Raw genomic sequence first — 25,302 nt, forward strand, 5'->3', positions numbered from 1 at the left:
GTGATATCTCATTGTGGTTTTGATTTGTATTTCCCTGATGCCGAGTGATGTGGAGCACTTTTTTATGTGTCTGTTGACCATCTGGATGTCTTCTTTGCAGAAATGTCCATTCATGTCCTCTGCCCGTTTCTTGATTGGATTATTTGTTCTTTGGGTGTTGAGTTTGCTAAGTTCTTTATAGATTTTGGACACTAGCCCTTTATCTGATATGTCATTTGCAAATATCTTCTCCCATTCTGTCAGTTATCTTTTGGTTTTGTTAACTGTTTCCTTTGCGGTGCAAAAGCTTTTGATCTTGATGAAATCCCAATAGTTCATTTTTATTTATTTATTTATTTATTTATTTTTAGATTTTATTTTTTTATTTGACAGACAGAGATCACAAGTAGGCAGAGAGGCAGGCAGAGAGAGAGGAGGAAGCAGACTCCCCACGGAGCAGAGAGCCCGATGCGGGACTCGATCCCAGGACGCTGGGATCATGACCTGAGCCGAAGGCAGAGGCTTTAACCCACTGAGCCACCCAGGCACCCCCCAACAGTTCATTTTTGCCCTTGCTTCCCTTGCCTTTGGCTATGTTCCTAGACACATGTTCCTAGACACATTGATCTATGTGTCTGGTTTTGTGCCAGTACCATACTGTATTAATGATGACAGCTTTGTAATAGAGCTTGAAGTCTGGAATGGTGATGCCACCAACTTTGGCTTTCTTTTTCAATATTCCTTTCGCTATTCGAGGTCTTTTCTGGTTCCATATAAATTTTAGGATTATTTGTTCCATTTCTTTGAAAAAAATGGGTGGGATTTTGATAGGGATTGCATTAAATGTGTAGATTGCTTTAGGTAGCATAGACATTTTTACATATTTGTTCTTCCAGTCCAGGAGCATGGAACATTTTTCCATTTCTTTGTGTCTTCCTCAATTTCTTTCATGAGTATTTTGTAGTTTTCTGAGTATACATTCTTTGCCTCTTTGGTTAGGTTTATTCCAAGGTATCTTACAGTTTTGGGTGCAATTGTAAATGGGATTGACTCCTTAATTTCTCTTTCTTCTGTATTGTTGTTGGTGTAGAGAAATGCAACTGATTTCTGTGCAATGATTTTATATCCTGACACTTTACTGAATTCCTGTACGAGTTCTAGCAGTTTTGGAGTGGAGCCTTTTGGGTTTTCCACATATAGTATCATATCATCTGCAAAGAGTGATAGTTTGACTTCTTCTTTGCCGATTTAGATGCCTTTAATTTCTTTTTGTTGTCTGATTGCTGAGGCTAGGACTTCTAGTACTATGTTGAATAGCAGTGGTGATAATGGACATCCCTGCCGTGTTCCTGACCTTAGCGGAAAAGCTTTCAGTGTTTCTCCATTGAGAATGATATTTGCAGTGGGTTTTTCATAGATGGCTTTAATAATATTGAGGTATGTGCCCTCTATCCCTACACTTTTAAGAGTTTTGATCAGGAAGGGATGCTGTACTTTGTCAAATGCTTTTTCAGCATCTGTTGAGAGTATCATATGGTTCTTGTTCTTTCTTTTATTAATATGTTGTATCACATTGATGGATTTGTGGATGTTGAACCAACCTTGCAGCCCTGGAATAAATCCCACTTGGTCGTGGTGAATAATCCTTTTAATGCACTGTTGAATCCTATTGTCTAGTATTGTGGTGAGAATTTTCACATCTGTGTTCATCAAGGATATTGGTCTGTAATTCTTTTGATGGGGCCTTTGTCTGGTTTTGGGATCAAGGTGATGCTGGCCTCATAAAATGAGTTTGGAATTTTCCTTCCATTTCTATTTTTTGTAACAGTTTCGGAGAATAGGAATTAATTCTTCTTTAAATGTTTGGTAGAATTCCCCTGGGAAGTCGTCTGGCCCTGGGCTTTTGTTTGGAGATTTTTGATGACAGTTTCAATCTCCTTACTGGTTATGGGTCTGTTCAGGTTTTCTGTTTCTTCCTGGTTCAGTTGTGGTAGTTTATATGTCTCTAGCAATGCATCCATTTCTTCCAGATTGTCAAATTTGTTGTTGTAGAGTGGCTCATAGTATGTTCTTATAATTGTTTGTATTTCTTTGGTGGTAGTTGTGATCTCTCCTCTTTCATTCATGATTTTATTTATTTGGGTCCTTTCTCTTTTCTTTCTGATAAGTCTGGCTAGGGGTTTATCAATCTTATTAATTCTTTCAAAGAACCAGCTCCTAGTTTGATTTGCTGTATTGGTTTTTTGGTTTCTATTTCATTGATTTCTGCTCTGATCTTTATGATTTCTCTTCTCCTGCTGGGTTTAGGCTTTCTTTGTTGTTCTTTCTCCAGCTCCGTTAGGTGTAGGGTTAGGTTGTGTATTTGAGACCTTTCTTGTTTCTTGAGAAAGGCTTGTACCACTATATATTTTCCTCTCAGGACTGCCTTTGCTGTGTCCCACAGATTTTGAACCGTTGTGTTTTCATTATCATTTGTTTCCATGAATTTTTTCAATTCTTCTTTAATTTCCTGGTTGACGCATTCATTCTTTAGAAGGATGGTCTTTAGCCTCCATGTATTTAGGTTCTTTCCAAATTTCTTCTTGTGATTGAGTTCTAGCTTCAGAGCATTGTGGTCTGAAAATATGCGGGGAATGATCCCAATCTTTTGATACTGGTTGAGACCTGATTTATGACCCAGGATGTGGTTTATTCTGGAGAATGTTCCTTGTGCATTAGAGAAGAATGTATATTCTGTTGCTTTGGGATGGAATGTTCTGAATATATCTGTGATGTCCATCTGGTCCCATGTGTCATTTAAGGCTTTTATTTCCTTGTTGATCTTTTGCTTAGATGATCTGTCCATTTCAGTGAGGGGAGTGTTAAAGTCCCCTATTATTATTGTATTATTGTTGATGTGTTTCTTTGATTTTGTTATTAATTGGTTTATATAGTTGGCTGCTCCTACGTTAGGGGCGTAGATATTTTAAATTGTTAGATCTTCTTGTTGGATAGACCCTTTGAGTATGATAATAGTGTCCTTCATCATCTCTTATTATAATCTTTGGCTTAAAATCTAATTGATCTGATATAAGGATTGCCACTCCAGCTTTCTTCTGATGTCCATTAGCATGGTAATTTGTTTTCCACCCCCTCGCTTTAAATCTGGAGGTGTCTTCGGGTCTAAAATGAGTTTCTTGTAGACAACATATTGTTGGGTTTTGTTTTTTTATCCATTCTGATACCCTGTGTCTTTTGATTGGGGCTTTTAGCCCATTAACATTCATGGTAACTATTGAAAGATATGAATTTAGTGCCATTGTATTGCCTGTAAGGTGACTGTTACTGTATATTGTCTCTGTTCCTTTCTGATCTACTACTTTTAGGCTCTCTCTTTGCTTAGAGGACCCCTTTCAATATTTCCTGTAGAGCTTGTTTGGTGTTTGCAAATTCTTTCCGTTTTTGTTTGTCCTGGAAGCTTTTTATCTCTCCTTCTATTTACAATGATAGCCTAGCTTGATATAGTATCCTTGGCTGCATCTTTTTCTCATTTAGTGCTCTGAATATCTCATGCCAGTTCTTTCCGGCCTGCCAGGTCTCTGTGGATAGGTCTGCTGCCAATCTAATATTTTTACCATTGTACGTTACAGACTTCTTTTCCCGGGCTGCTTTCAGGATTTTCTCTTTGTCGCTAAGACTTGTAAATTTTACTATTAGGTGACGGGGTGTGGACCTATTCTTGTTGATTTTGAGGGGGTTTCTCCGCACCTCCTGGATTTTGATGCTTGTTCCCTTTGCCATATTAGGGACATTCTCTACAATAATTCTCTCCAATATACCTTCTGCTCCCCTCTCTCTTTCTTCTTCTTCTGGAATCCCAATTATTCTAATGTTGTTTCGTCTTATGGTGTCACTTATCTCTCGAATTCTCCCCTCGTGGTCCAGTAGCTATTTGTCCCTCTTTTGCTCAGCTTCTTTATTCTCTGTCATTTGGTCTTCTATATTACTAATTCTTTCTTCTGCCTCATTTATCCTAGCAGTAAGAGCCTTCACTTTTGATTGCACCTTATTAATAGCTTTTTTGATTTAACTTGGTTAGATTTTATTTATTTTATTTCTCCAGAAAGGGCTTTTATCTCTCTGGAGAGGGTTTCTCTAATATCTCCCATGCCTTTTTTGAGCCCGGCTAAAACCTTGAGAATCGTCATTCTGAACTCTAGTTCTGACATATTACCAATGTCCGTATTGGTTAGGTCCCTAGCCTTTGGTACTGCCTCTTTTTTTTTGTTTTTTGTTTTTTGTTTTTTGTTTTTTATTTTTTTTTGTGGTGAGTTTTTCCACCTTGTCATTTTGTCCAGAGAAGAGTATATGAAGGAGCAAATAAAATACTAAAAGGGTGGCAAAGACCCCAGGAAAATGTGCTTTAACCAAATCAGAAGATACCTCAAATCGTGGGAGGGAGAAAGGGGATAAAAAGAAGTTTAGAAAAAAAAAAATTAAAATAAGAAAACAAATAATGAAAAAATACAAGAAAGAAAAAAAAATATATATATTAGACTGGTGACTAGAACAGGGTCACCACTTTATTTTGGGAGTATTTTGGTCTCTTAGAAGAAACTGCCTCCCAAAATTTTAATGAATGAAAAACGTATATAAGGGTAAACACAATGAAGGCATGGAATATGCCTATAAAGATGAAGAAAAAAATTTTTTTTTAAATTTCTAAAAAAGGAGTTGATAAAGTAAGTTGGTTGGGTGAATAAAGAAAAAGAAAGTGGAGAGAATTTGCTCACGCTGGAGACTAGAACAAGCCCGGAGCTAGATTTAGGGTATCTTTTGATCTATTAGAAGAATTTGCACCCCAAATTGTTTAGAAGAAAAAACCCCATGTGTATACAAAAAATAAAGTTAAATACAATGAAGAATAAAGTATCACTATAATAATGAAGGTTCAAAAAAGATTATTATTACTTTTTTTATGAAAGGTATTTTTTTTAAAGATTTTTATTTATTTTTTTGACAGACAAAGATCACAAGTAGGCAGAGAGGCAGGCAGAGAGAGAGGAGGAAACAGGCTCCCCACTGAGCAGAGAGCCTGATGCGGGGCTCAATCCCAGGACCTGAGATCATGACCTGAGCTGAAGGCAGAGGCCTTAACCCACTGAGCCATCCAGGTGCCCCTATGAAAGATATTGTTAAGATAAACTAGTTAAAAAGAGTTAAAAAAGAAAAGGGTAAAATTTAAAAGAAATTTAGCAGAAGAAAAAAAAATTTTTTTTTAAATTAACTGCAAGACTAAAGAGTCATGGGGAAAAAGCCATGAGTTCCGTGCTTTGCTTTCTCCTCCTCTGGAATTCCGCTGCTCCCCTTGGTAAGTGAACTTTGTCTTGGCTGGATTTCTTGTTGATCTTCTTGGAGAGGGGCCTGTTGTAGTGATTCTCAAGTGTCTTTGCCCGAGGCAGAATTGCACCACCCTTACCAGGGACTGGGCTAAGTAATCCGCTGGGGTTCGCTTTCAGGAGCTTTTGTTCCCTGAGCGCTTTCCGTAGAGTTCCGGAGGACGGGAATGAAAATGGCAGCCTCCCAATCTCCAGCCAGGAGGAGCCGAGAGCTCCGGCCTCCATTCTTCAGTGCGCCCTCAGAGAAAAGCGCTCAATCACTCCCATCTCCTTGGCCTCCGGCTGCACTCTGAGCTCACCCAGCCTGCGACTGGTTCAAGGTAACCCTGAGCTGAGAGCCCTCTTCTCGGCTCTGTCTCTGTAGCCGGCTTCCCCGCTCTAATACCTGGGAACTCTGCAACACTTAGACAGCCCTGATCCTTCTGTGACCCTGCGGGACCTGGGGCCACGCTGACCCTGCATGGGCTTCACCCCAGTTTAGCCTCTGGAGTGATGTCCCTCAGTGGAGCAGACTTTTAAAAGTCCCGATTTTGTGCTCCATTGCTCCGCTGCTTGCCGGGGGAGCCAGCCGCTCCCCCGGCGGTCTATCTTCCTGTCGCTTTGTATTCACTTCTTTGCCGGTCCTACTTTTCAGAAAGTAGTTGATTTTCTCTTTCTAGAATTGCTGTTCTTCTCTTAGATTTCCCGTTGGATTTGTAGGTGTTCGCAATGGTTTGATAAGCTATCTAGCTGATCTCCTGCTACCTGATGTAGTCTCAGCCGGCTACTTCTCTGCCATCTTGACTCCTCCCCCTTTAATCTATGGTTTTAATTAGTTTTTTTAGGTCTAGTAGTATGATAAATTAAGAATTATATATACTTAAACCCTCCTCACCAATTTCAGGTATGCTGTGCTTTTGATTATAGGCCACTTCTGATAAAAGTATTTTCTCTATTGAAAATTTGACTTCACTAATGTTTTCCAGAGGAGGCTTCTCTTCTCATTCTTTCAAGTCTGAGGGGCAATTCAGAGGTCTCAGTGTACATTAGTAAGATACGAATACTGAGTGAGAGCAAGTGGGACAGCCTTTGAAGTACTCTGAGAAGAGGGATTCAGGTTGCCTGGTGGGTCAGTCATCAGGCATCTATGGAAGATTAAGAAATGCAGGTTCAGAATTTCTACGGATAGAGCCTAAGAATCTGCATTTAAGTTAAAATTTCCGTTCTCTCATTTAACAGATACTTGCTGTTTGTCTCCCATATGCTTTCACACACTGCTGGTCAGTGGGTATGTAAGCACTGTGGGCTTAAACAGAAACTGCCTTACAAAATTTCTGGGATGGAGGAGAGAGGAGGACCCTCTGGCCCTTTGTGGAAAATAGAGTCAGGGGTGCTCACACAGTAGTCCTGGTGAGACCATAGAGACTTGGTAGTGTAGAGGTGGTCAGAAGCACATTTAGGACATATAATTTGAAGGTAAAGTTCATAGGACTCATTGATGGTTTGGATATGGGCTGTAAAGGACAGAGGAATCAAGAACAACTCCAGTCATTGAGAAATGACCTGAATTTGGCTAAACGGTGGTAATGTTTACTGATATGAGCAAGACTGGGGAAGGGATAGATTTTAGGGGTTATGGTTAATAATTGAGAGGTTTCAGACATGTTAAATTTAAGTTGCTTATTAAATATTCCAGTGAAGGGGCACCTGGTTGGCTCGGTGGTTTAAACATTCAGCTCTTGGTTTCAGCTCATGTCATGATCTCATGGATTGTGGGATAGAGCTCTGCATTGGGCTCCACACTCCACAGGGAGTCTGTTTTGAGGATTCTATTCCTCTGCCCCTCTGCCCACTCATACATGCACATGTGTTCTCTGTCTCTCTCTAAAATAAATAAAGCTTTTAAAAAATAAATATTCCAGTGAAGAGTTTCAGTACATTATTACATAAATGAATCTGGCACTTAGGGAGAAGTTAAGGCTGGGATAATAATTTGGCAGTCAGCAGTGAATAGCAATATGAAAAATCATAAACATTTTATTTTATTTTTTAAAAAATTATGTATTTATTTAATAGAGATAGAGCCAGAGAGCACAAGCAGGGGTAATGGCAGAGGGAGAGGGAGAAGCAGGCTCTCCCTGAGCAGGGAGCCTGATGAAGTGTTCCATCTCAGGCTCCTGGCATCATGACCTGAGCCACCCAGGTGCCCCAAAATCATAAACATTTTTAAAGTGTCTGCTGTTTGCAAGGCTCTGGGCTAAGTGCTGGGGATATAATACTGAGGAAGAGCCTATAGACCTGGCTATCATGGCTATCATTCTTACTGGGGAGGCCAAAATAAAATGGCACAATTAATCACAGTTTTGAAATGTCCGCTAAAGGAGAGATGGTAAATAGTTGGGGAGGGTTTCCTGACTTAATCTGGAAAATTAGGGAAGATTTTCTTGAGGCAGTTACTGTTTTGAGCTGATAATTTGAGGAAATTAATCTTGCTCATGTCATGAGCAAGACATGAAAAGACTGCAAGCAGAGAGAGAATGACATCTTCAGAGCTCTTTAAGAAGGTCAGTGCAGCCAGAGAGCAGAGAAGGGGGCATAAGATTGAGAGAACAGGTAGGCAGTAATCAAACTGTGGATCACCTGGTTGGGATTTGTGCTTTGTTCCAAGGGAAAGGCAAAACCATTCAAGGAGTATCATTACCATATTTACATTTGAAAAATCACTTTTAGCTATAATGCAAAGAAAGTATTCAAGTGGTGTGCAGACATGCTTAGGAGAGACCAGTGGGAGAGTATTGCTTGGACTGAAGTAAAAGTGGTAAAAATAGAACTGGATGTATTTGAGACATATCTAGAAGATGAAATTCAAAGAACTTAGTGACTGTTTGGATATAATGAGGTAAAGAAGCAGGAAACGCCAGAAGATGCTGCTTTAAAAAAAAAAAAAAAAGGCTTCTAGTTTCCTGGTATTATGGTTTCATTGGCTAGGTAGATGGTTGTACCTTTCCTCGAGACAGGTTATCTCTGGAAGGACTGGCTTTTTTGTGGAGCTGCAGTGATGGACATGATGGAGCGTAAGTTTGGTTTGGGACCTGCTGACTTGAGTTTCCTCTGGAACATACAAGTGACAGTGTTCCACTTTGGGTATTTTTCTGGAGCTCAGAGGAGAGGGCTGGGCCAAAGTAATAAACTTAAGAGTCATCAGCATTTAGATGGCTAACTGAATGTATGAATAGGGATGAGATTGCCTAGAGAGAGAAGTATGTCTGAAAAGAAAGGTGCCTTGGAAACAGACTTGAGTCACTTTAATATATGTGAGCTGGAGAAGTAGATAGAAAAGATTGAGAAGTCTTGGGTAGAGGAAGGAGGTAAGCCAGCAGTGTCATGTCTTGGAAGCCAAGTGAAGAAGGTTTCAGGGAGAAGTCAGCTGTGTTGAAGCTGAGGATCAAGTTCTTGCTATAGAAGTACAGCAGTGTAATAAAATTCAGTTGCTTCCTTTACAGCTCTTTGAAAATAATGAAGACCACTCCTCTAAAACAAAAAGGGCAATAAGTTCTATGAAAGACTACATCAGCCAAGAATTACAGATTCAAAGGGAAGCCTTAGAACAGGTAGAAACCAGTTTCATTCTGTGCTGGGAGTGGAGTGAATGAACTGAAACCATTTCCAGCCTTTTTTTGTTTCTTCTTGACAATTTACAGCCTAGTCCTGTATGCCTAGCTTAGGACATGTACCCTTTTTGTCTTGGCCAGAGTGGGCATGAATCTAATTAATTGTCCCACCAGACTATATCCCCATGGGGAAGAGGTAGCTCTCCAAAATTAATCAGGTTAACAATACCAAAAGGAGGTATAGGTAGATGGTGGACATTCAGAATCAAAGACTGCTTAGAACATCCATTTTTTTTTTAAAGCATTTCTTTAGTTCGGGGAACATTTGCTCACTGATCAAATGAAGAATGGAAACTTAGAAAATGAAGATTCTTCAATTTATACTGGGTAACAGATTGGATAGGGAACAAGCAAGAAAGGATGGGGAACTAGATCTTAGTGTAAGGGAGGCCTCTGCTGCCTGTGTCTTCTGTCCTTCCTAGGCTGCTCTCCTTAAGAGAGAAGGCATTTCTTACTGGATTTCTTGAGTCAGGCACGGCAGAATGTTTCTTCTTGGTGTTTTATTTGCGAATAAATTATTTGGTAAAGCTTCTGTAGTTCATTATAGCTTGATGTCTTAGGAAGGTTCTACAGTTTGAAGAAGTTATATTCTGTTTTCTAGGCAATATTTTCCATTTAATTTGGGGTATACCTAATAGTAGTCACTCTGATTTGGTTGGCATGTAAAGTTCATCCCTCAATATTATATCTATCAATTAAAAAAAGTTATATAAACTTGTTAGGATGACTTTTATTTCTCTTTACTACCCAGTCTTCTTTATTGCCAGACCTTCGACTTGTTTTCCATTTACATTTTATTGTGAACAGTTATGCTGAGTCATAGTTACTGTCCTAATCTCTCAGCACTACACATGTGCTTATCATGAAGTCCCAGTAAATGGCATTATACTCTCCTCTAATCTTAGTAAACTGATCTTTAATTATTAAAGCTAGATCAGAAATGGTTAAAAACCTTCTTAAATCCCTAAGTTATTTTAGATTAACATAACCATTTTCATTCCCACAGTTAATCATCTTTAAGTACAAAATCACTGCCATTTGAAGTGTTGAGGGACCTGTAGTTTTGAAAGGAAGGTTCTTGTAGTATTTTAGAGTTAAGTGTTTGACTTAATTTTTTTGTGTTGTAAAATTTGTGTCTTTGGAACTCTCAAGAAATAAATAACTTTCTGCATTTAGTCTAGAGCCGAAATGGAAAAAGGTTAGCAGGCTTTTTAGAACGGTATATAAAACACAAGTCTTAAGTGAAGGGACTGTAGTGATTTTCTTGATGAATATGAGCATTTGAGAATTTTTTTTTCTTCCTCTTTAGTTTTAAACTTTGCTTTAAATCACTGATATTTGCAAGTAGAGTAATGTTTCATTGAATATTAAGCTAATTTTATACTAGAAAAAGCAAGAATTTTTACTAAAATAGCAAGAAAACTTTTTCATTTTCATTTAATGAATAAATCCATGATAGTAAACAGTAGTTGCATTAGTTTTATAACACTATGTAAGTTGTTCCCTTACAGATCTTCTAGGAGTTTCTTTACCACCTTTTGAAAGATAGTGCAGGTTTCTTTACTTAGAATTGATTTTACTTAGAATTTACTTCTGGTTGTCAAAGCTGAAAAACCTTGTGACATGACAGAAAACATGCAGGAGAGTAACATGATTTTTTAATCTTTTTTTTTTTTTTAAAGATTTTATTTGTTTATTTGACAGACAGAAATCACAAGTAGGCAGAGAGGCAGGCAGAGTGAGAGACGGGGAAGCAGGCTCCCAGATGAGCAGAGAGCCAGATGCAGGACTTGATCCTAGGACCCTGGGATCATGACCTGAGCTGAAGACAGAGGCTTTAACCCACTGAGCCACCCAGGTGCCCCTTTAATCTTTTGATAAAACAAAAATCTGACCTGGTTCAAATTCTAGCTTTTTACTTACAACTGTGTTGCTTTGATTACTTTACCTCTCTGAGCTTTAGTTTTCTTATCTGTAAAACAGAGTATTAGTGCTTGTTCTGCTTGGGTGCTATGGGAATTAGGTAGATAAAGGATTCCAGGAAAGTATCTTGTTGGGAGCAGCTATTCAACAAATGTTAGGTCTTTTCTCTTTGCCAGGTAGATTTATTTTCCTTTTGAGCAACTTAAGTGTTTATACACACAGATAATGAGAACTTTTTAAGACTTACATTTGGTACGAATTTAAAACATTATTTAAATCAAGTCTGTCATTAAAAACTATCAATCCATTGTAGGATCAGTGAATTGTAGTGAGGTTTCTGAAAACAATGAAAGTAGCCTGATATAGACGCTTCTTTAAAATAAGAACAAAACAAACATAGAAAAATTAAAAGCCTGGTAAATGTTTCCTTAAGATCTGGGGCATTAATGTGGTTGTCTAGGGCAGTTTGTACATTTTGCTTTTAAAGATAATGTTTAGGATCTTTGCCTCCTCAAAACACCTGCTACTCATACCCCACACAGTCGGCCATAACAGCTGTTGCGTAACATTTCTTACTCTAATTCTCCTTTTACTTCTAGAACTCTATACTTAGAAGATTTATTTTTCCAGTTATTGGAACAGTGACTAGGTTGGTATGTCTGGAACCTTAGGAGGATTAGATTTGTTTGGTAAGAGATGAATCTGGAAGGGTAGAATTAGGCCAGATTGTGAAGTTCCTTAAGTGCTATTTAAAGGAGGTGGGACCTTATTTAAGACTGTAAAAAACCTTAATTCATCATATTTATGTCTATTTAGATATAAAGTACTTCTGTAAGCAGTGGAAATTTCTCACTGTAAAACAGCTGGAAGGCACATTTGTGTTCCCTGTTAAATCTTTGGGATAGTCTCATAGTGTGCTAAAATGGAAGGGCTTGGTGTCTGACATATATAAGAAGTCTGTTATACCTCTGAATGCTGTAAGTAAGAAAGGGCAGCTGGGCATAGTGTTCCAGGACAGTCCTTGCTCTGCTTGGTTAAATCTAGCTCTACTTCCTGGCAATTTCTGTCATTAAATGAACATTTATGAAGACCCTGATGTGTCTAGAGAGCTTTGCTGGGTAGTCGGGTTACAGAGATAATGATCTATTAGAAGAGAGAGACAGATAGGATATAAATGCCAAAGAAGAGGTACAAAGTGCCATGAGAGTGCTTAGAAGGCATAGTTAGTTCCAGCTGGCTTTTTTTTTTTTTTTTTAAGATGTTATTTTTTTATTTGACAGAGAGGGAGAGCAAGCATAACCAGGGGGAGTTGCAGAGGGAGAAAGGAGCTGGATGCGGGGCTCCATCCCAAGACTCTGGGATCATGACCTGAGCCAAAAGCAGACCTTAACCATCTGAACCACCCAGAAGGAAGTTGCATTTGAATTTGGACTTGAGGAATAAAGGATTAGCTGGGTAGAATGGGGGTTGGCAGGTGGGCATTAGTGTTGGAAGCACAGGAGTTACACAAGCTAAAGCATGAAATCTGTGGTTTTAGGAACAACAAATAGGTTGGTATGGCTGGCACCTTAGGAGGATTGGATTTGTTTGGTAAGAGACGAATCTGGAAAGGTAGAATTAGACCAGATTTAAAAGTTTCTTAAGTGCTATTCAAAAGAGGTGGTACCATATTCTGTAGATAACTAAGGCAGTGGAAAAAAAGGTAATGAGGTCTGTGGGTTTTTCTGGAAAATCTTAGGAGTGGCAAGAAGTAAGAAAGTGAAAGGGGAACTAAAAGCCCAGAGATCAGTTAGGATATTAATTTATAATAGTGAAGGCAGAAAAATCACCAAGTTTGAGTTGGGCTGTAACAATATCTGTAGAAATCAGAAGATGGGATTAAAATGATGTCAAGGTCACAGACTGAACTCTCAGACCTTGGTGATCAGATAGAGATAAGGTAAGGGAAGAGTCAAGGATGACTTCAAGACTTCAAGGTTTCCAAAGACAGTGATGCTAATTAAGACTGAAAGAGGAATTCATTTGGGGGTAATATGAGAATACTTCTTGAGAAGGACTTGATAAATCAGAGATTTCAGATATCTGGTATTCTGTAGCTGTGGCATCTGTGGCTTTTTATGTTTCATGCTATAGGAAATGTCATGTTTCGGGTTACTCTGTATAAAAGGGTATTGGTAATTGTTATTATAGTGTAAGGCTTAACCAGAGAAGTTTGAGTGTTTGGAAGTTTCCTACATCATTTTTTAACATGAGAGTACCACAAATAACTTTTTAGTCTTCAAGAGACCTATGAAGCTAAAAGACATGAATTTTATGGAGAACGTCAGAGGAAGGAAGAAGAAATGAAGCAGATGTTTGTGCAGCGAGTAAAGGAAAAAGAAGCCATATTGAAAGAAGCTGAAAGAGAGGCAAGTATGCTGGTTTGATGTGATCTACATTTGTTTTTTAAGTATCCTACTGGGGAGATTTAGCTCAAGAATTTAGCTGAGATGCTTTTGGAGATTACTTGTTGTTCATTAAAAAGTAGTTATTTTAACACATAGTCTTTGAGTACAGACTTCAGTTTTGGCCTTCTTGAGTAAATAGTCTTCCATAAGAAGTGGTTCACCAAGGACTTACATTGGACTAGGTTACTAATAAGGGTTTTAAATGCCTTAAGTTTTATCCAGAAATGTTTTAGCTGTGGCTTGATAAAGCCTTTCTTGGGAGTTATTGAGAGTTGTTGGAGTTGATGCTTGCTGTGAAATGGGTAACTATGAAAGCAGTTAAGTAGTTCTTTGAGTTTGAAGTCAGGCTTTCTAGATGAGTCAGGAGGTCAAATGACCTTGGGATAGTCTTGGTACACACGTGCGCTTGCATACACATAAACATCACGGTTAATTTCCATAATTCTGTGTGCTTCTAGTTCTTCAATCAGTAATTTTATATTTGGGTTAAGCTCTTTTCTGTAGACCTAACCACAGTGGCTACTTTTAAGTGAAATGGCCATATTCAAGATGACGGTCAAAAAGGATAAGCTCAAAAGGGAATTTGCCATCTCTATTTTATATATGTGTGTTTATGCATCTGAGGGGAGGATGTTTTTTCCTGGTCATCTGAAAGCTGGTTGTAGACATTATGACACTTTATCCCAAGACCCTGCAGTATGCATCTCTGAAGCTCAGGCACGTTTTCCTCCATAACCATTGTACGAGTATTACACTTAAGAAAATTAATAGGAGTGCCATAATCTCACCTGATCTCCAGTCGGCTTTCAAACTTCCCTAGTTGTTCAAAGATGGCTTTTTGTTGTTGTTTTGTTTTGTTTTGTTTTGTTTTGGGGTTTTTGGTGATTTTTTTACTTTTGTGTTTGAACTGGAATTCAGTTATAGGTCTCATGTCACATTTGGGTATTATCTTTGTTTAGTCTCTTGTATTGGAGAATAGTCCCCTAGTTTTGAGTTTGTTTGTTTTTTTTTAAGATCTTATTTATTCATTTGACAGAGATCACAAGTAGGTGGAGAGGCAGGCAGAGAGAGAGATAGGAGGAAGCAGGCTCCCCCCTGAGCAGAGAGCCCGATGTGGGGCTCAATCCCAGGACCCTGGTATCATGACCCAAGCTGACAGCAGAGGCTTTAACCCACTGAGCCACCCAGGAGCCCCGAGGTATTTTTAAATATAAATATTGAGGAAAGAGTTGGGATGAGTAGGAAATAAGGATGCTGACTTTTTTTTGTCTATTAGTAGATTCATCTTTTTTTTTTTTTTAGGATTTTATTTATTTATTCGACAGAGAGAGACAGAGAGAGAGGGGGAAGCAGGCTCCCTGCTGAGCAGAGAGTCCGATGTGGGGCTCGATCCCAGGACCCTGGGACCATGACCCGAGCCGAAGGCAGAGGCTTTAACCCACTGAGCCACCCAGGTGTCCCAGTAGATTCATCTTTAAGGTGGTAGTAGAGTAAAACTCTTTTTATTTAAGAGTTTCTCTCTCACGCACCATGATTCTTAGTTTCTCCAGTGAGGAGAAAAGATGTATAAGTGGTTTTTAGTTGAGTTTTTAATTTTTAAATCCCACATAGGAATATTTTATTTAAAAGGAAATTAAAAATTCAGGGTAACAAAATTGTTGAAAGGAAAAGAGAAAGACTATTTGTCAGCAGATCCTTTGTAGACTTTTATTTTTATGGTTCAAGTGCTTTTTGTGAAGTGTAAAAAATGAAGTTAATGTAAACCTAAGGCATCAACAACCAAAGTTCTCACGAGAGTTCTAAACTTTTAATTATATAGCATTAGCGGCAGTAGATTCCAGGCCTCTTTTATTAATATTGCAAGGTACTTCATGACCAGTTTTTTTATTCTAAAGTCAGTATCATTAAATACTTAAGAGTCAAGGTCAGAAAAACAGAAGACCTCTGTGCTGTGGCTAAATTCTCACCAATGCCCTTAAGACAATATCACCAGTATAGTACACTGCTTTATCTTTTCTAAACACTACTTCTGAGTATTTGAAAATATGTTTGAATTAAATCCTTAATGTCATGAATAGTGGAACCATGAGTGAGTCTTGTATACGGTATAGACTGTTGCTATCAAAAATTGTGAACTCCTTGTGATGTGAATAGTAGTTACACCTACCCCCTCCTCCCCTTTTATTTTTTTTTAAATATTTTATTTTTAACGATTTTATTTATTCATTTGAGAGAGAGAGCACAAGGAGAGGAGAGACAGAGGGAGAGAGAAGCAGAGAAAGAGAAGTAGACTCCCCTGTGAGCTGGGAGCCCGACAGGGCTCAATCCCAGGACCTGGCGATCATGACCTGAGCCAAAGGCAGATGCTTAACCATCTGAGCCACCCAGGAGCCCCCTGCCCCACACCCCCCTTTTTTTGTGTTAAGATTTTATTTATTTATTTGACAGACAGAGATCACAAGTAGGCAGAGAGGCAGGCAGAGAGAGAGGAGGAAGCAGGCTCTCCGAGGAGCAGAGAGCCCAATGGGGCTCGATCTCAGGATCCCGGGATCATGACCTGAGCCGAAGGCAGAGGCTTTAACCCACTGAGCCAGTCAGGCACCCCCCCCCCCACCTCCCTTTTTAAAACATTTTTCTCTTTATAGTATTTCTGCAATTTTTAGTCAACCTTATGAATGATATATGAAGTACCCTATAACCTTTCAAGATTTAACTATGCATATAGAGTATGCAGCCTCCATTTAAGTAATCAGAGATTCTTTATTAATATATATAAATCCACTCCTATATCCTCTTTCTTGGGTTTACTTAGCTCCTCTCCCGCATTTATAGGAGATGCACACATACTCAGTTGTGACTCTCTTATTTATACCACTGATTTGAATGACAACCAGATGAACCCCACCCTTTAAACACACACACACACACTCTTATGTACACACACTTATGTAGCTTTTTGCAAAAGCAGGAACTATATAAATAAGTAGATACAAGGAACAGATGCTTCTCTGAAATGCCATCCTCAAGATGGCAATAAAAGAATCTTAGGGTAAAAGAGTCTTACTGAATCTGTTTCAGTTCTTTTCTCTCTCCATTTAAATACATCTTTTTTCAGGCTGTACTGGTGTACAGCATGACTTCTTCCAGATTTGGAACAGTTAATTTTTATTAGGATGGAGTTTAGCTCTTCAGTTTCTACCCTCAACCTCTGATTTTTAGCAAAACATTTCTTCAGTGATTATATGCCATCTTTTCTAGAAACCAGGTCCTACTTTTTTAAAAAAGATTTTTATTTATTTATTTGAGACAGAGAGAGAGGGAGTGCCTATGTGCATGTGGGCAGGGTAGGGGCAGAGGGAGATGCAGACTCCCCGCTGATCACTGATCCGAAGCCTGAGGTGAGGCCTGATCAGAGGATCCCAGGATCATGACCTGAGCTGAAGTCGGATGCTTAACTGCCTGAGCCTCCCAGGTGCCCCAAGTTCTACTTTTTTATATGAATGCTTCCCAGAACTGAAAATACTTAAATTAATATAACTAGATTAGAGAATTTTTTTTTGTTTGTTTTTTGGGCTTTTTTAGATTAGAAAATTTTAAAAGTTGCCTTTTTTGATCTAGCTTCTAGATGTTGTGCTTGTGTTCTTGGCAGGCAAGGCACACAGCTGATTCAGGTGGAATCTGCTCAGGTCCCTAGGGAAATTTCACCTTGTAAAGTTAAAATCTTTTACAGACTCACTTTAATAACTGCATTGAGTGTACTTAGCATAAATTTATTTTTTTACTTCATTAGTCACAGGCTATTTTTTCACGTTATGGTGTAAATTCTACTGCAGTGAGTATTGTTATGGAAAAAAAAACATTCAGTTTAGGATTTTTCTTTTTTTTTTTTTTTAAGATTTTATTTGTTTATTTGACAGACAGAGATCACAAGCAGGCAGTGAGGGAAGCAGAGAGAGAGGGAGAAGCAGGCTCCCTGCCAAGCAGAGAGCCCGATGTGGGCCTCGATTCCAGGACCCTGGGATCATGACCCGAACTGAAGGCGGAGGCTTTAACCCACTGAGCCACCCAGGCGCCCCAAGTTTAGGATTTCTTGATTTACTTTAGATTTCAAGAAGGTGAATGGCTGTAGAAAAATGTAATAGATTTTTAAGGTTCTTGATTTAAATTGATAATTGACACTTTTTAGATAGGTTTACCAATGTAATTTTTTACCGTTTCACTATACCTGGTAACTTTATTTGGAAAATAAGGTGTTTTTTGATAACTTGATTTTGTGATTTGTATCCCTTACTTTTATTGAACATGGATTTTAGAAAGTTTATTTGCAGAGGGGGGGGAAATACAGAGCAAGAAAAGGTCAAATGTTTTAAAAACAGGTTTTTGGATTTTTATTTATTTTTTTGTTCATGCATTTTTTGGATGGGAACGCATTTAAAATTAAAGTTACTGGGGCGCCTGGGTGGCTCAGTCAGTTAGGCAGTCTACCTTCAGCTCAGATCATGATCCCAGGGTCCTGGGATCAAGCTTCTCCACCTTTCTTTGCTGCTCCCCTTGCTTGTGCTCTCTCACACTCTCTGTCAAATAAGTAAAATCTTTTAAAAAATTAAATAAAGCTACCAAGACAGTTTCTTTCATTTTTTTATTAACATACAATGTATTATTTGCCCCAGGGGTACAGGTCTGTGAGTCATCAGGATTACGCACTTCACAATACTCACCATAGACATACCCTCCCCAGTGTCCATAACCCAGCCACCCTCTCTCTATCCCACCACCCCCCAGCAACCCTAAGTTTGTTTTGTGAGATTAAGAGTCTTTTATGGTTTGTCTCCCTCCTGATCCCATCTTGTTTCATTTTTTCCTTCCCTACCCTCCACAACCCCCTGTCCTGCCTCTCAAATTCCTCATGTCAGAGAGATCATATATTTGTCTTTCTTCAGTTAACTTATTTCGCTCAGCATAATACCCTCTAGTTCCATCCACGTCATTACAAATGGCAAGATTTCATTTCTTTTGATGGCTACATAGTATTCCATTGTGTATATATACCACATCTTCTTTATCCATTCATCTGGGTTCTTTCCATAGTTTGACTGTTGTGGACATTGCTGCTATAATTAGGGTGCACATGCCCCTTTGGATCACTGCATTTGTATCTTTAGGGTAAATACCCGGTATTGTGATTGCTGGACCGTAAGGTAGCTCTGTTTTCAACTTTTTGAGGAACCTCCATGCTGTTTTCCAGAGTGGCTGCACCAGCTTGCATTCCCACCAGCAGTGTAGGAGGGTTCCCCTTTCTCTGCATCCTTGCCAACATCTGCATTTCCTGACTTGTTAATTTTAGCCATTCTGACTGGTGTGAGGTGGTATCTCATTATGGTTTTGATTTGTATTTCCCTGATGCCGAGTGATGTGGAGCACTTTTTTATGTGTCTGTTGACCATCTGGATGTCTTCTTTGCAGAAATGTCCGTTCATGTCTTCTGCCCATTTCTTCTTTTTTTTGTCTTTTAATATTATAATTTTATTATTTTTATCAGCGTTCCAAGATTCATTGTTTATGCACCCCATCCAGTGCTCCATGCAATATGTGCCCTCCTTCATACCCACCACCAGGCTCACCCAACCCCCCACCCCTCTCCCCTCCAAAACCCTCAGTTTCTCAGAGTCCACCGTCTCTCATGGTTCATCCCTCCTGTGATTTACCCCCTTCACTTTTCCTTTCCTTCTCCTACTGTCCTGCATGTTATTTATGTTCCACAAGTAAATGAAACCGTATGATAATTGACTCTCTCTGCTTGACTTATTTCACTCAGCACAATCTCCTCCAGTCCTGTCCATGTTGATACAAAAGTTGGGTATTCATCCTTTCTGATGGAGGCACAATACTCCATTGTATATATGGACCATATCTTCTTTATCTGTTCATCCTTTGAAGGGCATCTTGGCTCTTTCCACAGTTTGGCGACGGTGGCCATTGCTGCTATATGAACATTGGGGTACAGATGGCCCTTCTTTTCACTACCTCTGTATATTTGGGGTAAATACCCAGTAGTGCAATTTTCTGCCCATTTCTTAACTGGATTATTTGTTCTTTGGGTGTTGAGTTTGGTAAGTTCTTTACAGATTTTGGATACTAGCCCTTTATCTGATAAGTCATTTGGAAATATCTTCTCCCATTCTGTCAGTTGGCTTTTGGTTTTGTTAACTGTTTCCTTTGCTGTGCAAAAGCTTTTGATCTTAATGAAGTCCGAGTAGTTCATTTTTGACCAAGGCATTCTCATATGTACATTTTTACTTAAAGCATTAATTTTTGAGACATCAGGAAATTTTGTAGATTACTGTGTAGGTTAGTGTTAGCAGTCGTTGCTAAGCTGGAGAACACTCTTGTGTGCGTGCTGCCACACTGTGTCATTGATGGGAATTGCACGTTTGTTTCACAGCTACAGGCCAAATTTGAGCACCTTAAAAGAGTTCACCAAGAAGAGAGAATGAAGCTTGAAGAGAAAAGAAGACTCTTGGAAGAAGAAATAATAGCTTTTTCAAAAAAGAAAGCTACCTCAGAGATATACCAGAACCAGTCCTACCTGGCATCAGGCAGCAACCTGAAGAAGGACAAGGACCGTAAGAAGTAAGCTATCTCCAAACCCCTCTACTCTGGAGGTCCTCTCCCCCATTACTTTCTGTTTCATTCCCTATTTGATCTTACACTTATTACAATCCGTTTCCTTATTTATTATCAGCCTCTGGCAACTAAAATGTCAGCTCCTTGAGAGCAGAGCCCTGTTCCTCTTGTTCACTATTTCCCTAGCATCTAGAAGAACATCTGGCATATATGAGATGTTCAGTAAATATTTGCCAAAATGAGCACAAGAATGAATGAACAAAATACATCAGAATATAAGAAGGCTCAGTTACCTGAGGGGAAAAATAGCTGCCCTTATTTCATTGTCTAGGTTGTGTTTTTAGCACACATCTAATAACTGCTGAACTACTGTTATGTTAAATTTCATGTGTAAATGGAAGCTACATACTTTTGGGGGGAATCATAGAAGTAAAATAATACTTGATAAGAAGAATTTAGTTTATCTTTTTTAACAAATTCTACTGATGATGATTTTGTGAGAATTTTTATTTTAATAAGGGAACCAGGCTATCGATTCGAACTCCTGTGCTTTGATGTCAGAGCTTGTGAAACCAATGATGGACGTAAAGATGCAGAGGAAGGTAGAGAGGGTCCCTGTGCAATGGGGCGGCCATGAGTAGCATTTGGATGATAATCTCAAGGCTTATAGGTTTGGGGTATGTGTTAAAATCAAAGTTACCAAAATTTTAGAAAATAAGTTTTTTTTCCCCCTTTTTTATACTTTATGTCCTTTATTTCTCCCACTTAAAGTATCCTTGTCATTTTGCCTGTTTGACTGTTCTTGAAATTCATCATTAACTGGTTCTTTTGAGAGTGATTCTTGGTGACTCTTTGCCTTAATTTACTCCAGCTACCACTGTTTTGGCAGCATCCAGCTTTCCTTTTGTTCCTCACAGAGCAACATTTCTGGTTTAATTTTGTCATCACATCTTATTTCAAACCCAGCATTTTCAGAATACTGTAATTTAACTTCAAAATAATTAGGAGAACATAATGTTGGCCCATGGCAGCTTTCTATTTTTGAACTATGGAAAAGTGAATCCAGAGAGTTTTGGTAGGTTTAACTGACCTGTGGGTTTTATGGTTTGTGGGGAAAAGAGAAGGCATGAATTCTCACATCTAATCTTGCAGTATAAGTTCTACATGGGCATGGATCTTTGTTTTGTTCATTGATGCATCCATCCCCAGAGCCTGTAGTAATAATGATAAACAGAGCCTGCTGTAATAGTGGGCATACAGTTACTTGTCAAAAGAATGAATATGACTTTTAATATCCATAATCATTGAATTTCAAAAGATAAACCATAGTTTATTATGGCTTTAAGATATGCTTTAAATTACAAAGCTAAGGGACCTTTTACCTGTTCTTATCCTTTCACCTTAATCTAATCCAGTATTACTAAAATTGGATTTCCCAAGTTTATTCCATATATGAAAGACAGTTTACATTTGCTTTGTAAAAATTGTTGCCCTGGTCCATTTAAAGACCATTATTAACATGTGCTCTTGTTTATAAAGTCAGGGCCAAGCCCATAATTTTTTTGAGACCTCAAAAGAATTCATATTTAAGAAAATACAGTTCGGTGTTTTTTTATTTTTTCTTTTCCAAAGGTATCGTAGTATATTAGATGTATGTTTGCTTTTTCTATAAAATCTTTGTAAAACTAAAGATTCTAGTAATTTTTATTTTCTATATAGTTTTTTTGTTGTACCAATCAAAAGGTTTTTTTCTTCTCTTTCCAGCTCCAATTTTATGTAAAACAAAGGTTCCAGATCACAGAAGGTCATCACAAGCAAAAGTTATTAAAATGTTAGAAGTATGCTTTGATTTTCTTGCTGTTTTTATTTGCTGTATCACTTATTCTATATCTGGCAAATGGCTGTAGTTATTGCCATTTATGGAAAATATTCTTAAGTATAAGGTTAATACATAAGCCACAGTGGATGATATCACTTTTATATTCGCTGTTAGAAGTTTTCAAGTTGCTGGTTTGTGAGGAATCTAAATAATTTCTCCTGCTGCCCAGTTATTGTCACTTACATGCATTATACCACAAAGTGTTAGTGCCACTGAAAATACAGAAGTCATTCATTGTGTGGTTATCTGATTGCATTTATATTCCAAGATGAACTCCTTTTCTGTACATAATAAAGGTAAAATTTGGCAAATGTGTTTTAAAACCTATTACCCACCTGAAGCTCTAACCTCTTGATAGTTTTATAGAACTTCTTAATTTTTGATATCATTATCCAGTTGGTAACATGGTCCTAAGATTTGTATCAAATTATGTAACATGGCCTTCCATGCTTCAGTGTGCCTTACTGTGGTTGATATATTGTTATGATGAAACAAGTTGTGTTTTAAGGTGAAAACATCTAGGTATAAATCCCTTTTCTAGTGATGAGTACCTTTGAACCTGAGGTATTGCCACTCTATTTCATTAGAATATTTTACATACTTGTTGTTTAAAACTCTGTCTTCCAGGGGAGAAATCATAAGGTAGAATCATCTTATTACAAATATTTTTTAAGACCATAATTGTGAACAACTGAATATTAAAGATATGAAAACTTAGGTAATAAATATATAAGGGGATATTTGGATTCAGTGCCTTTGTAGTACTCTTAGGACAATTTAATGTCTTTTAACTTTTTCTTAACAGTCACTGGTATATAATTTTTCATTTTTTTACTTGAATATCCTAAATAAAGTTGACATTTACTCTTGACAAATAAAATATATATCTACATATTTACTAAAATGTGGTTAAATTACTTTATCTTTTCTTTTTGCAAACTGTCATCTTAAACATTATCAAAATTCGTTCATTTAATCATGTTCTTGAATTATTTTAAGACAGAGGTATATATTACCAGTATTGTTCAGAAATCAAAATGTTTTACTTAGCCAATGTTGGATTCTGAGCAGTGTTTTTTTTTCATGAAGTTGTAAAAGTTGCAAATAAAACCTTTCATTTCATAGTACAGTTTATCTGGACAAACACCTTAAATTCCAGTTTTACATTCAGAAATGTAAATTCCACAAATGTCTCTTAGCCTTTTAAAACTTTAGTGAAGTATGTTATAAGTATCACAGAAAAAGCTCTGAACTTTCTTCTCTTGATCAGTAATCCCCAAGTTCTGGAATGTGGGAGCACGAGAGCCCGTGAGTCCATGAGGGCAGGTAGCCTATCGTACAGAGCCCAGCCACTGCCACAGCGCTGAGTGTTAGCAGAGGAGAGTATCATCCCAGAAGCTGAATTATGTGATGTGAGTGGTGGTTATCTGTAGATTTATTATATCAAACTGTATTAAACAGCTATCCTCAACTTTAATAAAGTTACTTTTAAATGCCAGATTGGTTGTTGGCATGCTAAAACAAAATTACTCAGTTCTCTAGTTGAAGAGATTATGGAAACATGCCCAAAACTCTGAACAAGGCAGAGGGGTGATCATCTTGTGCTTCTAGTGACTCTGCTGTGAGAAAGACTCACCACATGTTCTTCAATCACAATGTGATTTTATGTATTTGGGATTCCAGGTAAGATTTTAGTTTAAAAGAATTATACTTCAAAGAACAAAATTTTTAGAACAATTATTTTTTATAGCAATTTGTATAATTACAAGTTATAATTTGTAATGTTTCTCCTTACAAAGCTGATTTATATTTCACTATTCAGGCACAAGGTTACAAAGTAAGTTATGATCCACGGATACTTAAATTAACAAATTTCCTGGGAACAAAATAAAGCTAGACATGTTTTGTTTAAATGTTTTTTCCAAAGAGTATGTGAAATAGTTACCACTCACTACCAGCCATTAATCTTTACATACTTACCCGATTTTTAAAGCACTTTCACATAGACTATAATTTCAGCTTCAGAACAACACAAAGGGAAACAGTTGCATTATGGGGAGTATAATCCCCTTTTGGAGGATGAATTCCATTTAGGCCCCATTTTCTTACTGGGCTATGAAATGGGGATACACATGGTTAAGGCTAGTCCTGCCCTCATGGAGCAACCAGAATCAGTCTGCTCTCAGTAACCAGAGAGCAGATTTACGCATGGAATATTCTCAGAAGGCCTCAGCCTCCACCCTCAGAGCACAAGAAAACATCCAGAGAGGTGACTGGGCCTTGAAGAATTGGAACTGGTTAAATTACTTTATCTTTTCTTTTTGCAGTTTTTCAAAGACACAAATGGAGCATAGCATGTTTTTGATAAAATCTGGGTATTCTAGAAAATCACTGAGTGGAGAGTATAGGGGAAATGTGAAATGTTAAGTAAGGATGAGATTTTAGAATTAGGTAGGGAACAGATCAAGAAAGAGTTTATATATAAACCCAGTCCTATGGGCAGCAGGAGCCATGGAAAGAGTTGACCTCACATGGTCAGATACTCCTCCAGGGCTCACAGGAAAGATGTACTGGAGGAGCTGAAACTGGCCCAAGCTGGCTGACTCAGTAGAAAGACTGCAGTCCAGAAAAGCAGTTCTTAATACATTGTGCAATAGAATAAATAAGTAGTGTTTAAAAAAATACAGATACTGATAGGTATACATGTTAATGGAAATGGTAACCATTTACCATTGGATAAATCAAAATGAATAATGACTACCAAAAAATGCTTTGTGGAGATGGAGATACAGGGAGAACTAAAATACAAGACTAGAGTGTCATATAAATTGTGGGAGGGTGATAAATTGAGTAATCTAAGGTTCTTGTATTAACTGAGAGTCCTAGTCAGCCCATAACATGAGACTTGGAGTGCACATAGACATGGTAAAATATGTGCCTTTCAAGCCAGAAGAAGTCCAATAAATGATCATCCAAAAGCAAACGAAATAAAACAAGTATGACAACCGGAAAGCATTTAGTTAGTATGATAGATTTAGACCCAAATAAATAAGTAATTACATGGATTACATGCTGTAATTTTTTTTTAGATTAGAAAGTCTTCAAAAATCAGCTATAAACATTTGACAAGAGATGTCTGAAACTTTCTGTCCTCATAGACCAAAGATAGGAAAAGGTACATCATGCAGACTAGCCAAAAGCTAATGTGTAGCTCTATTTTCTATGTATTAAAACTTTAAGGCAAAAGCATTGTTAGAGATGGAAATAGACTTTTCATATATGAGACTACTCCAAATTTGTATGTACATAACAGCCTTAGCATATTTAAAGTAAAAATGATGAGAATACATGGAGAAGTATGCAAATCCATATTCAATGGGAGATTTTCACATACCTTTTGTGTATGATAGACTAAGCAAACT

The 25,302-nt window shown here is 37.9% G+C and overlaps 1 protein-coding gene across 2 annotated transcripts in view; it reads left to right on the forward strand.

Annotated features, from left to right (window-relative positions):
• The window catches only part of SEPTIN10 (septin 10), an 80,374-nt gene extending 56,997 nt beyond the window's left edge, over nt 1-23,377 (forward strand). Inside the window, exons 9-12 of one of the 2 annotated variants that reach the window (XM_080813189.1) lie at nt 13,206-13,338; nt 19,820-20,007; nt 20,521-20,603; nt 21,766-22,999. In XM_080813189.1, coding sequence (XP_080669315.1) covers nt 13,206-13,338; nt 19,820-20,007; nt 20,521-20,603; nt 21,766-21,908 — 547 coding nt within the window. In that variant the 3' untranslated portion in view covers nt 21,909-22,999. Of the gene's footprint in view, nt 1-13,205; nt 13,339-19,819; nt 20,008-20,520; nt 20,604-21,765 lie in introns of both variants that reach the window. The other variant, XM_080813188.1, reaches the window with a different exon arrangement.
• The last annotated feature ends 1,925 nt before the right edge of the window (nt 23,378-25,302 follow it).

The sequence above is a fragment of the Martes martes genome, assembly GCF_963455335.1.
Source record: "Martes martes genome assembly, chromosome: 9".
Classification (NCBI taxonomy): Eukaryota; Metazoa; Chordata; class Mammalia; order Carnivora; family Mustelidae; genus Martes; species Martes martes.